At 39.0% G+C, this 13,888-nt stretch overlaps 1 protein-coding gene across 1 annotated transcript; it reads left to right on the top strand.

The window, feature by feature from the left end:
• Window positions 1–1,391: 1,391 nt before the first annotated feature.
• Window positions 1,392–3,957, top strand: LOC134608311 (uncharacterized). The gene is made up of 2 exons (XM_063451031.1): window positions 1,392–1,532; window positions 2,555–3,957. The coding sequence occupies exons 1-2, from the start codon at window positions 1,473–1,475 to the stop codon at window positions 3,353–3,355; spliced, it is 861 nt and encodes a 286-aa protein (XP_063307101.1). The 5' UTR covers window positions 1,392–1,472; the 3' UTR covers window positions 3,356–3,957.
• Window positions 3,958–13,888: the final 9,931 nt, after the last annotated feature.

Raw genomic sequence — 13,888 nt, 5'->3', positions numbered from 1 at the left:
GGGAAAGGTATTAGCAGTAGACAAAGGGAAGTGCTCATTCCATTGTACAGAACACTGGTGAGACCTCACTTGGAGTATTGTACGCAGTACTGGAGACCGTATCTCCAGAAGGATATTGGTACTTTGAAAAAAGTTCGGAGAAGGGCTACTACAGTAAACTAGTTCATGGATTGCAGGATAAAAGTTATTAGGAAAGGTTAAGGGACCTTAAAATGTATAGCTTGGAGGAAAGACGAGACGGGAGGATATGATAGAAAAATTTAATTCATAAAGGGAATCAACATAGTAATGGAGAAGACTATATTTAAAAACTACCACAACAAAACAACATAGTCTTAAATTAGAGGGGAATAGGTTTAAAAATAATTTCAGCTTTGTATTCCTGGCACTATAGTATTACTTTAAGATAAGGCCAGGGACTAATGAAAGTATTTAGAAAATTGACTACAGACTACATGGGCCAAATGGTTCTTATCTACCGTCACTATCTATGTGTCTATGTTTCTACATCCACTGCAACACCGTGATTTATACTTTTACTTATTTCATAGAATGCAATTAAACTAGTTTGACATGACATATGTTTTATAAAACCATGCAGATTTTTGCTAATATCAATGTTCTTCCTAATGAATTCCTGAATATTATCCCTTAAAAAACAGTCAAACACTTTCCAAGCATCAGAAGTTAAGCTTACAGGTCTATAGTTTCCTGGCAACGATTTTGAACCTTTTTTGTATATAGAAACCACATCTGCCTTCCTCCAATGCTCCGGTATAATTCCTGAAAGAAAATAATCCTGAGAGATAAAAAAAACAAAGGTTCACCAATTCCTACATTTAGCTCCTTAAGTTCTTGTGGGTTAATACAGTCAGGCCCTGGGGCTTTGTTTACATTAACTTTAATTGCTGCAACACCTTGTCTTGACTCATCCAATCACAATTTATTCTGCACGTTTGTGTTAAACACTCATTTGCATGTCTCTTGCCTTAGGTTCCTCCTTAATATATACTGGGGAAAAATTGCTATTTACATTTTTTTTCTTTTTGGGCTTCCCAAAAATGTTATGTTTTCAGGAAAAATGGTTCGGCCAAATAGAATTTTCTGCAATGGTAAAAGTCTTGTGGCCAATGTAAGAGTAATACAAATTGTGTTGTTTAAATCTTTTCAATCAAAGTATTCTGTATCTTGCAGAATAATAACAAAACAATTAATATATTGAAAGTGCAAGTACAAAAGTGACTTGTGTTCATGCGACTCTTGTTATGTATTAGTTTAAAATTGAGAACCAGCCTTCTTTTACTAAGTGGATTTCATAAATACTGACCTTAATCCTTTGCTGCTTAATCTGGAATGCTGAAATAGAATGTCTTAACATTGAAGACCAATCTGTAGAGTATGCAGTCTCTGAACAAGCTTTCTGACAATAGGATAAGCAAACATTTCTAAGAATAATATAAAAAGGCAAAATAATGGAAACTGATCAGAAGCTGAGAGTATTGAAGACAAAACCAGGGCTCTTAAATCCCACCGTAAGTCCACACAATGTCCTTATGTTCAGTTAGCAGGAGGAAGTAATGTGTATTTCAATTTTGTGATAAAAATATTCATGTGTGCAGATGAGAATGTATCAGTTTAATCTGTTTTTATGACATACTTGTCTAAAGTTACTAATATACGTTTTTGGATGGAGGATGTGGATCATTGTGAATTGATATTTAATAAGATGAATATAGTCGTACGATAACTCAGTTATTTGATGAACCTCTATGAAATGTACAAACCTCACGATCACGCAGATTTGATTTATGAAATGGTCAACTAAGCGTTTCTTCTTTACAAGGGTAATACAAATACCACTGACACAGGCAATGACATACTGTCCCAAGGCACACTCTATTTGGTTAGATCAGTTTGAGTTGCATTTAAATAAATAATCGATGTGATAATATTCATAAGGCTGCTCCAATGTGTTTTTATTTTGAAAGTTGCGATAAAAACATATTTAAATCCACTACAGCACCAAAACAATTTTTTTTTATTTATTTTTTTCAATTTATTTTTTTTAAATATGACTTATTTTTGTATTTTACATTTTGAATGTGCTTTTGATATATTTTAATTTACTCTGGCACTCTTGAATCACATCTACATTAAAAAGGGCAGATAGGAAGTTTAATGTAAAATAATTTCAAGACTTGTACTTAAGAACTGCTATTGGGTCTTGCTTGCTCATAAACATGAGTTAACCCATGGTAAGTTCCCTGAAATAAATGGGAACTCGGCTCTGAAAAACTAATTTGATAACCTTAAGTTTGTTTTAAGAATTTATTTCAGTGTGATTTGGTGTTTTTTGTTATTTTTTTGTCTACTTTTGTTAGACAGAGTAGAAGGAACCAACATGATAACCTAAAGGTAATATGATGGCAGTGTGTCCTACGGGAATTTCCTTTTCATAAGATAAAACATATTGTTAAATTTTTCTAAAGTCATGTTTAAGCTAAGTAAATATTGTCATAACATTTTAGGTGGTGGTTTGTTTGTATTTTTACAGTTCACAACTGAAGCAGAAGCAGGAAAAGGAAGAAACATTGTTATGACAAACACAGTCACAGTCATTCGGGGAACAAACCAGAAAATGGACAATAACCCCAAATTGTTGACACCTAAACTAAAGAAAGCACAAGATTATATAAAGTTGCAATCACATGGCTGTAGTCCTGATAACCTCTTCGTAAAAAGGGAAAGTGAAGAGGATCAACAGGTGAAAGGCAGACTCTATACCACAAAAACTGCATTGTCAACAGACATCAAAAACATGGATAATTTTCCATTAAAAAGGCCATTTAAATTAGCACCGTTAGAACTCCCTGCTGAAGTTAAAGAAGTGCAAATGCAAAAAATCAGGGCCATGCAAGATGACATTTTTTTGGATAAACAGAAAACGTCTTTCAATGTCCCCAGAAGAAAACCTATGTCAATAGATAACCCTACAAAAAGAGATGTCATAAGGAAAGACACCTTAGCGGAAAATACATTGCCCACGCTTAAAATAAACTTGAATGCTGCAAAAAGCCCCATGCCAGAAGAGAACCCAAGTTCCCAACAACCTTTTCAGCTGGACCAAGGATACACCCAAGCAGCGCTTTCTACTGTCCCTAAACTGAAAGCAAGGAGAAGCAACAATAACAATTCATCATTACACAATACCCAGACGAATCCCCCGCAGACGTCTACAAAATCACGTTTTAGACACTTAGCAAAACCAAATGAAAATGAGAGTCAAAGCAAGCTTGCCATTATACAACTAAACAGAGAGCATTTACAGGAGACAACTGCCAACAAAAAAAAGTGAAAAGACAGAAAATATAGAGAACTCATTTTGACATTTCAGTTATGGGTGGAAGGAAATTGTTGTTGATTACAGAAAGCATGTGGTGTTTGAGTAAGATCCAGAGTATGTATGTATCATTGACTCTATATGGTGCTCACTGGCTGGAGTATTTGTAACATTTGACAATGTGGAGACTACCAGCTGTACAGTTACTGTACCTCTGCCCTTCTTGTCTATAATTTCCATAGGATCTAAATTCTGCTTTACACTCAAGTAATCAACACTGACAAAAAGGCTGGTCTACCTAACACCCACAAACACCACACCCCATTGCTAATGCTGTTTCAAAAAAAGAGAAAATAACAGATTTAAATGATGCTTACAAAAAACTTAAATGAACACTATAGGGTCAGGAACACAAATGTGTATTCCTGACCCTGTAGTGTTAAAAAAACACATTAGCCCCATGGCACTCTTTGCCCCCTTAAAAAGGTAGAAAACTTACCTTTTATCCAGTCCACATGTCTGCCCCCGCCCCGCCTCCTTGGCTGAGATCATAAAGGAATGGAGCATTTTAGTTATGAAGAAAGGTTAAAAAATTTAAATCTCTTTAGTTTGGAAAAACGGCCCCCTCTCAGGCGCCGTTTTTCCAAACTAAAGAGATTTAAATTTTTTAACCTTTCTTCATAACTAAAATGCTCCATTCCTTTATGATAACATTATACAAATATATTCGGGGCCAGTACAAACCATTATCTGGAAATCTATTCATAAACAGGGCTATACATAGGACACAAGGTCACACATTTAGGCTTGAAGAAAGGAGATTTCATCTAAGTCAAAAGAAAAGGTTTTTTTTTACAGTAAGAGCAATAAGGATATGGAATTCTTTGCCTAAAGAGGTGGTTTTGTCAGAGTCTATACAGATGTTTAAACTGCAATTGGATAAATACTTGCAAAAACATAACATACAGGGATATCATTTCTAATTAGTGGGGTAATAGCTGCTTGATCCAAGGAGACATCTGACTGCTATTTTGGGGTCAAGAAGGAATTTTTTCCTAGTTTGTTGCAAAATTGGAAGCGCTTCAGACTGGGTTTTTTGCCTTCTTTTGGATCAACAGCAAAAGCATATGTGAGGAAGGCTGAACTTGATGGATGCAAGTCTCTTTTCAGCTATGTAACTATGTAACTGACGTTCTCAGCCAATCCAATGCTTTCCTATGGGAAATTATTGGATTTGGCTGAGTTAGTCAGTTTTGATGATCTCAGCCATGGAGGTGGATTGGGGGTGGGGCCAGTATAGGCGGACCGCCCCGAATCGACCTTTATGCGGAGAAAACTGACTACCACCCATAACTCATATATGATAATATTAAGACGCCAGTCCTAAGGATCTCAACCAATGTGGGGGCGAGGAGTGGGGGAGAGAGGTGAGAGGAGGCAGAGCCATACGCCGCCATGGCCAATTAGTATCGCCTCGTAGAGATGCATTGAGTCAATGCATTTATATAGAAAAGTTCCGCATCTCCATGCAGAGGGTGGGGACACTGAATGTCAGTGCTGCACAGTCTGCAGCACGGCCCCCGAATGACCTCTAGTGGCCGTCTTAGTGACTGCCACTGAAGGTGTCCTTAGGCAGCAATGTAAACACTGCCTTTTCTCTAAAACTTACTCCATCAATATATACTGCTTGCAAAATTAAACACAACAGAGTACTTCACATGGTACATTTTGAGCATTATCTTGCAGCCATTTTTACCCAATTTTTTGTTTTTATTTTTACATACTTGTTGTATTTTGAGCTTTTTTTATGAGTGAAAATAGATTAAAGAAAGGAAATAAAAAAATAACAGATCAAATAAAGAGTGAGAAGAACGATGTAGAAGATCTTGTATGAAATAGTACTGTACAAGATAAATATTAGGTAGGTAGGGTAATTGAAGTGAGGGCTGGAAAGATGATGGCTTGGTGGAGTATTAACTCTTTTGGAACAGAGACTGAGGGTCTCCTTGTCCTGTTTTGGTGGGGAGCCTGAGAGAATGATTAATGTTATTTGGACCCCAGTGCCAGTTTACATCAGTTTCAGAAAGGCTTTTTTTTGTTTTTACAGAATTTAGTAAGAGGATCTGAAACGTGAAACCAGTAAACTCACAAAAAAAGGAAAATGGTATTTTGGTAATTCCCTAGATTTTAATATTTAAATTCAGATTACTAAGCTGATTATTTAATAAATCTTAGCAGGCAACCCCTCAAAATCAGTACACTGTGTAAGCGTACGGTCTTCAGATTCAGATATATCGCGAAATAAAATGAGAAAAAAAACGTCATAATTATTCAAGTGTTATCTCCTGGAAGCACTGATGCATTACGTAGAAAACAACCTGTATAGGAGCATTAATAATCCCATTGTACAGTGCTATGGAATCTGATGACACTATATAAAAAATAAAATAATAATACCTCAAAGGGCACTAATGCATTTATAAACAGTTACGCTCAGTATAATAAACAACAAAATGTACTAATGCAGATACAACAAACACTCCAAACTGCATTTAGACCAAGCATCTTGTAGCCACAAAAGCTATGTAGCATCACTTGTAAAAACACGTCCTATTTTTTTCTCTTTTAATGTCTCTTTAAATATATTTTCACATTTTAATAAAAATGCCTTTCAGTTTTAAGTGTTCTCTGCGTAACTTGAATAACTCAGCAAAACAAAAGCAGAAGACGGCGTTTGAAAATATTTGTAAAGACCCAACAAGTAAAGAAATCCAAATTGCTGTCATAACACTTTGCAAGTCTCTCCTCTAATGAATGTTTGATACAATTTTATGAAGAAGATTTAAAGCTGGGATTGAACAGAGTGAATTATCGCAGTCTGACAGACGCTTAACCTTTCTAACTACTTAAAATGCTCGCTGGCGATGGCTCTCAGTTCTACATAAACTGGGATTCTTTGCGTCTCAATTACGGGGGCTGATATTATTAGACTTGATGACTTTAATCCTTAACATCTTTAATAATGACAATGATATAACACACTAATAAGGACATTAAAAAGCTATAAATTCAGTGTTAGTGTATATTTATTAATGTGGTGCGTGTGCAGAAATACATTTCAATATCTTATTCTTTTCTGACATGCAAAAATATAATCCTGTGCCTATGTACATCACTTATAAAGGCAGGCAGAATATTACCTTGTGATATGTAGATAATGCAAGAATATCTCTCTGTCTGCTTGTCCACCTGTCTACCTACCTACCTCTCAAATCTATCCATCTGTCCATCCATCCATCCATCTATGTGTCTGTCTGTCTGTCTATCTAATCCTGATATCCATTTATAAACTGGAAATTTCAAGCAGAAAAAAAAAAATTGTCACAAGCAGGAGGAGACACGGAGAAATCTGCTGGGAGAGTGATGGGTACAATGGGTTACATCCTACACTAAAAGGAATGTGAAAGAAGGTATTGATTCTTTGGGACATGGGTGAAAAGGGCGTGTGTGTAATGGGCCTGGGGAAGAGAAATGTCCCCCCTATATACAGTGGGCCAAGGGCACATCTGGGCCTTCCAGCTGTTGATCAGAAAAAGATTAGCATGCATAATGCCAAAGCTGCGTTTGACACTTTAGGTGTTATGGTGTTAAAGGAGGAGACCATATTTAAAAAAAGAAAAACTACAACAACAAGAGGACATAGTCTTAAATTAGAGGGACAAAGGTTTAAAAATAATATCAGGAAGTATTACTTTACTGAGAGGGTAGTGGACTCATGGAATAGCCTTCCAGCTGAAGTGGTAGAGGTTAATACAGTAAAGGAGTTTAAGCATGCATGGGATAGGCATAAGGCTATCCTAGCTATAAAATAAGGCCAGGGTGTAATGAAAGTATTTAGAAAATTGGGCAGACAGGATGGGTCAAATGGTTCTTATCTGCCGTCATGTTCTATGTTTCTATGGACTGGGTTTCTTCTGATGCTCAGACAGACCTGGGATGATATCTGTGCCTGTCCGGCCATTCGCTGTAACAACAGCACTGAGAATTCCAGCAGAACAAGATCACAAAAAACGTCATGCCCATTGGGTTTATAAGCTTCTGCTCTAGAAGTCCCTACATTAATCAGGCCCTGTATAAATAAACAGATATTGTGAGAGCTTTCAGGGGCAGCAAAGGGACAATGAAACCACTTTATGTATGGTATGCCAGAAGGTACATTCCTCATAGACCAATATTCAAACAGGTTTGATAGAACCAGTATAGCATTTTGATCCAATCTAAGCTAGGTTTCTTACAAAGCCAAACATGTATAGATATTAAAAAAAACCAGATAATCTTTATTGCATGAAAATTGTCACTTCTATCTTTGTGACAATGTTAAGGACATTCAGAGCCAAAGTCTAAATATTTGAGTTTTGATTCTCTTCAAGCGTAATTTGAGGACTTTTGGAGTTTTTATGATCAGGTATTGAGCATTTTAATAATTCACTCTAAATGCCACAAACGTCCCTAACCCCAAGTATGTTTGTGTGTTTATGCTTTTAGATACCACTTTCTTTATACTTCACACGTTTGAGCATTGCCCTGGTCATCACTCTATCGTGTATACCTTATGCTAGTTTTGTCAATATTTCCTTGTGAATTTAATTTATGCGTATCACATGGCTGTGGGATGTGATGTTTTTCAAAAAAAATAAATAAGTATAATAATAATTAATAATTAAAATGCTTAAAGGACCACACCAGCCACCATAAGAATTTAATCGGAATGATGTTGTTATGGCGACAGGAGGTCCCTGGTGCCAGCTTATCTTTCGGGTTTAACCATTTACAACTTGTTTAGCTCCAAGTCTTCTCTCGAGCACTGTGGAGTCTTAGACCTGTCCTTCCGCTTTTTTGAGATTTTTCAAACAGGAAGCCTTGGAATGCCACAGACGGGGGTGCTGCTGATTGGAGAGTGTCAACTGATTTTCTAAGCCAATTATTAGCTTCCTATTCACAAAATGGCTTGAGAAATGTACATATTTGTCTCAAGCTGTTTATTTTTAATGGGGAGCTAACAATTGGGGCCCAGAGATTCTCATTAAAGGTAATTCGCTTTTTAAATGTATTTAACAACATTTGTATTCAACAACAACAATATTTTCTTCAGTTTTTCTTTATCTTTGACCAAAAAACTCCCCCCAATACATATTATTATTAACAAAGCAATTTACCTTGAGAATTAGCAGCCCTTTAACAATGCTGCAGGTTATCCCATAGAAGACTTGAAAAGCATAATGAGTTCAGTTCAGCTTTTTACCACATATGTCTGGAAGTTTATATCAACAGAGATTACACATTTTTCGATGAATATATTGCCCTAAAAATAAACATGCACATATTATTTTCAATCTCTGCTCACTATATTATGAAAATGCAATGTTGGCACAGTGTATATAACAGATGGGCTAAATTTTTTCTCAACTGTTCATCTGTCCGTTGGCTTACTATCCATGTTTAGTCTATTTATTTGCCTTTTGTAATAAACTAGAGGTTTGTTGAGTAGTATTAAAGATATCTAGTGCTGTGTCATGCTAAGGGTTTTTAACGTTTTGCCATAATCAACTGAAATACAGGGAGTGCAGAATTATTAGGCAAGTTGTATTTTTGAGGATTAATTTTATTATTGAACAACAACCATGTTCTCAATGAACCCAAAAACCTCATTAATATCAAAGCTGAATATTTTTGGAAGTAGTTTTTAGTTTGTTTTTAGTTATAGCTATTTTAGGGGGATATCTGTGTGTGCAGGTGACTATTACTGTGCATAATTATTAGGCAACTTAACAAAAAACAAATATATACCCATTTCAATTATTTATTTTTACCAGTGAAACCAATATAACATCTCAACATTCACAAATATACATTTCTGACATTCAAAAACATAACAAAAACAAATCAGTGACCAATATAGCCACCTTTCTTTGCAAGGACACTCAAAAGCCTGCCATCCATGGATTCTGTCAGTGTTTTGATCTGTTCACCATCAACATTGCGTGCAGCAGCAACCACAGCCTCCCAGACACTGTTCAGAGAGGTGTACTGTTTTCCCTCCTTGTAAATCTCACATTTGATGATGGACCACAGGTTCTCAATGGGGTTCAGATCAGGTGAACAAGGAGGCCATGTCATTAGATTTTCTTCTTTTATACCCTTTCTTGCCAGCCACGCTGTGGAGTACTTGGACGCGTGTGATGGAGCATTGTCCTGCATGAAAATCACGTTTTTCTTGAAGAATGCAGACTTCTTCCTGTACCACTGCTTGAAGAAGGTGTCTTCCAGAAACTGGCAGTAGGACTGGGAGTTGAGCTTGACTCCATCCTCAACCCGAAAAGGCCCCACAAGCTCATCTTTGATGATACCAGTCCAAACCAGTACTCCACCTCCACCTTGCTGGCGTCTGAGTCGGACTGGAGCTCTCTGCCCTTTACCAATCCATCCATCTGGCCCATCAAGACTCACTCTCATTTCATCAGTCCATAAAACCTTAGAAAAATCAGTCTTGAGATATTTCTTGGCCCAGTCTTAACGTTTCAGCTTGTGTGTCTTGTTCAGTGGTGGTCGTCTTTCAGCCTTTCTTACCTTGGCCATGTCTCTGAGTATTGCACACCTTGTGCTTTTGGGCACTCCAGTGATGTTGCAGCTCTGAAATATGGCCAAACTGGTGGCAAGTGGCATCTTGGCAGCTGCACGCTTGACTTTTCTCAGTTCATGGGCAGTTATTTTGCGCCTTGGATTCTCCACACGCTTCTTGCGACCCTGTTGACTATTTTGAATGAAACGCTTGATTGTTCGATGATCACGCTTCAGAAGCTTTGCAATTTTAAGAGTGCTGCATCCCTCTGCAAGATATCTCACTATTTTTGACTTTTCTGAGCCTGTCAAGTCCTTCGTTTGACCCATTTTGCCAAAGGAAAGGAAGTTGCCTAATAATTATGCACACCTGATATAGGGTGTTGATGTCATTAGACCACACTCCTTCTCATTACAGAGATGCACATCACCTAATATGCTTAATTGGTAGTAGGCTTTCAAGCCTATACAGCTTGGAGTAAGACAACATGCATAAAGAGGATGATGTGGTCAAAATACTCATTTGCCTAATAATTCTGCACTCCCTGTACGTTTTGCAAGAATATTCAATTAAATTGTTCTCTCGTACAATTAAGCTCCAAAGGGTTAATGGTCCATCTGTCTTGTTGGTGAATATTTTTGTTGGAGCAATAAAGATAATCAAACAGTCACTGTGGGCCATGCAAACACTGGAATTGCTCTGCCAATGTGTTTATGAAGGTCTAGTATATCAAGTGAAGGCAACCATTATGACTTGTGGATGGAAACTCTCACACGTCCTTTAGAAAGAATACATTATAGATCAAAGTAGCTGGACAAGTAGAAGTACTAAAATATTGCTGAGAATGATTAACCATCACTTTAGACTAGGGGAGTCTAAAAAGAATGTAGCTTCTACTTTCTTGACAGGTGCATAGTCGCCACATGGGCAGGGGAGGGGTACATGAACCTCAACCCAACCGACCCAGTAAGGCACCGACACTCATGGGTATGGGTAAAAAATGTCAACAGCTTTAATGATAATAAAGATAATAATAACAATAACTTGTAATTTACAATTTTATAAAGGTCATTACCTGCCATACTGAAAACATTATATCATCTTTCCCATATTAAAATCAAGGCAATGACCCACAACATAACACATTTCCCAATATATTACAACCATATAAATATATATATATATATATATATATATATATATATATATATATATATATATATATATATATAAAATATATTAACTAATGCCCATTTTTCCTTAATGTTCCTTACCCCACCCCGCCATAAGCCTTAGTCTGAGCTCTGCCACCCTGCAGAAATAATGCCCTGGCCAAACCTTCCTGCAATCCTAAATTAAACAGGTCCCATCCCCCATCAGGAGAGAAATAGCCCACAAACACGCCTTCCAGCTCCATGTGCAGGACCACCACTCCCCCCACCTTCCTGACAAAGCGAGCCAACATTCCGTTCACTTTTGCTCGGCAGCAACCAACCACCTGCGTGTAAGACCTGCTACTCCCCGCCACCATTCTGAACATGTCACTGCAAACCTCCTGCCACCCGTAGCCCCTGTAGCCAAACCAGAGCAACCTCATCCGGTCCTCAAGAAAACCCAGCTGCTGACCCTGAAAACAAACTTCAGCTCTCCTTTTGGCCCAGAATATAAATGAATGGCCCACGATCCAAGCCACTTGACCTACAGGAGCAATAGAAACATGTCAGTCTAGGCACAGACCCCCAAGCTGACCCCCCCAAGCTAGTCCTCACACCCGTTTGTCAAGGCGAACGTAAGACCGGAACCAAACCAATTCCTACCTACCAATCTTTTTCACAAGCTCGTCCCCCAAGCCCAACCTTGTTGCCTTCGTCTCGGCCTCTATCCTGAATGAGTGCATCCCGAATGGCTCAGCTGGAGATCCAGTCTGCTAAGCCCAATCCAAAAAACCCTGAGAAACTGAAAACGGGACAGCAAGGAACCATCAACATGAGCCACAAGTCGCCGGACGCCGAGACAAGTATCGAGTAGTACTAGCCACCAGGCACAAGGGAAATTTCATAAAAGCATGAAGCACTACCTCGACAACTTTTCCCCTGACATCAGTCTTAGGCTGGCCCTCTTAACCAACTCGACTGATTGGTCAAATCATGTGTAAGAGACCAAGCATAGCTCCCTAAGGTAAGATAAGTGATGTATGAGGCAGTACTTCCCTACCTCCTTTTTGGGGACCACGTCTGGGAAATCCTCCACCGAATTCAAATTATGATAACTCTGTGTAGCCTCCCTGTCCCGGAAATGGATAACGAAACCCTCCAGGAAACCCGCGGTCAACAACTCTGTGTCCTCCCTATTACCGTAGAGGCTTAGCCACGGCAGCATCACAGCGAGGCTCACTGGGATTCTGCCCCTGGGTAGCGGGCATGGTCCCAGCAGGGTCACATCGCTGCCAGACATCCCTCTTCCCTTCCCGGACCTATTACTCCGAGACCTACGCCTGGCCGAGTGAGACCGCCGCTGGCCCTGTGAGGCGTGAACCCTGTGGTCCGCCTGCCCACTGCAGCTGGCCGCAACATCCAAGGTGCAAACCCAGCGGCCCACCTGCCCCCTTGACTCCTGCACAGGGCCACCCGAAGTCCTGGCAACCTGCTCCAGTGGAAGCTGTCACACCCGGTGTCACCAACGTCCCGTAGATTGCGAGCCGGAGACGCTAGCTGGGTGATCAGGGCAGCGTTCTCCTCCCGTGCCCGAGAATGCTGCCATACCAGAAGACCCCACAAGTGGGGGCCTGCCAGGTCTGCCGTGCTCCCCCTGGTGGAAATCCCCACGGACCCCCTGCCACTGGTTGCCTGGTTTCCCTGCCAGGGCTTAGAGACCTCCCACGAACCAGAGGGGTCCACTACCTGCCTCAAGGGGGAAATCTTTAATTGGGATGTAGTCCAATCATACATGCAAATTCTGCCTAGGCGCGTATACCTAACCTTGTCTTACCATATTCAGTAAGTGCCCTAGGGATCTGTAGACAATGGTAGCTGTTATGGTGAAGTTACCAGTGGCACGCCCAACCTAACGTTTTCATGGGGGATCCACCAAAAGAAAGCCATCACTGATTCTTACACACTATTCCAGTGTTAAGCTATTATTTAAATTATTTAGCGAAATCTAGAATAGAATCCTCACACCACAGAAAACACAATGAACAATATTTTTGAAAAGATATAAAGGGAACAGCTGGTATTCTATCTAATGTATAATTTCAGCACATAATTATTAATCACTCAACGGCATCTGTACAAGATTGAGGTGTTTTCAATGTGACTCAAACAAAGTTTATTAAACTACTTGTTTAGCAAATAAATATTACGCTAGGACACAGAGACCTTTGTACGTGTTTTTTAACAATTCGTATAAAACATAATTGACTTAAAGGGTAGAACGCTGCCCTGATCAATCTCTATCCCTCCTTCTGAACTAGAGAAATGAGAGCCAAATGAGTGCCAATTAGGTAATAATAGCATTCAGCTTGCCTTGGAAGTGCATTGAGATGATAGGCTGTAAGGTGCTATTAAGAAACAAATTATGGTTATTACTGTTATAACACAAGTACTGTAGTTTAATGGCACGATTTAAAGTACTCCTAAGGCTTACTTTGTGAAAATTAGCTAGCTGGGCTCACTATATGCTGCCTTTTGCAGTTTTCAAGGCACTTCTGTGCATGCTAATATATTAACCCTGTGTGCGATGAGAGAGATAAGACAACACATGTTCCAAGGCTAGACTTTTACCATGAATCCATGCATCATACTATACCAGGTTTCCCCAAACTCTGGCTGAACTACAACTCCCATGATTCTCAGCCTATCTATTTCATTTATAGAATAATGGGAGTTGTAGTTCAGCAACATCTGGAGGGCCGGAGTTTGGGGAAGCCT

This window comes from Pelobates fuscus, chromosome 4, assembly GCF_036172605.1.
Source record: "Pelobates fuscus isolate aPelFus1 chromosome 4, aPelFus1.pri, whole genome shotgun sequence".
In the NCBI taxonomy this organism is placed as follows: domain Eukaryota; kingdom Metazoa; phylum Chordata; class Amphibia; order Anura; family Pelobatidae; genus Pelobates; species Pelobates fuscus.
This window is presented reverse-complemented; position numbering and strand designations above follow the sequence as displayed.

What these genes read in the sequence shown, in the direction of transcription:
- LOC134608311 (XM_063451031.1), top strand. Translation starts at nt 1,473, where the DNA reads ATGGAAACTGATCAGAAGCTGAGAGTATTGAAGACAAAACCAGGGCTC. An exon ending in CAGGGCTCTTAAATCCCACC is followed by an intron (nt 1,533 to 2,554) that starts GTAAGTCCACAC and finishes GTATTTTTACAG; the next exon opens with TTCACAACTGAAGCAGAAGC.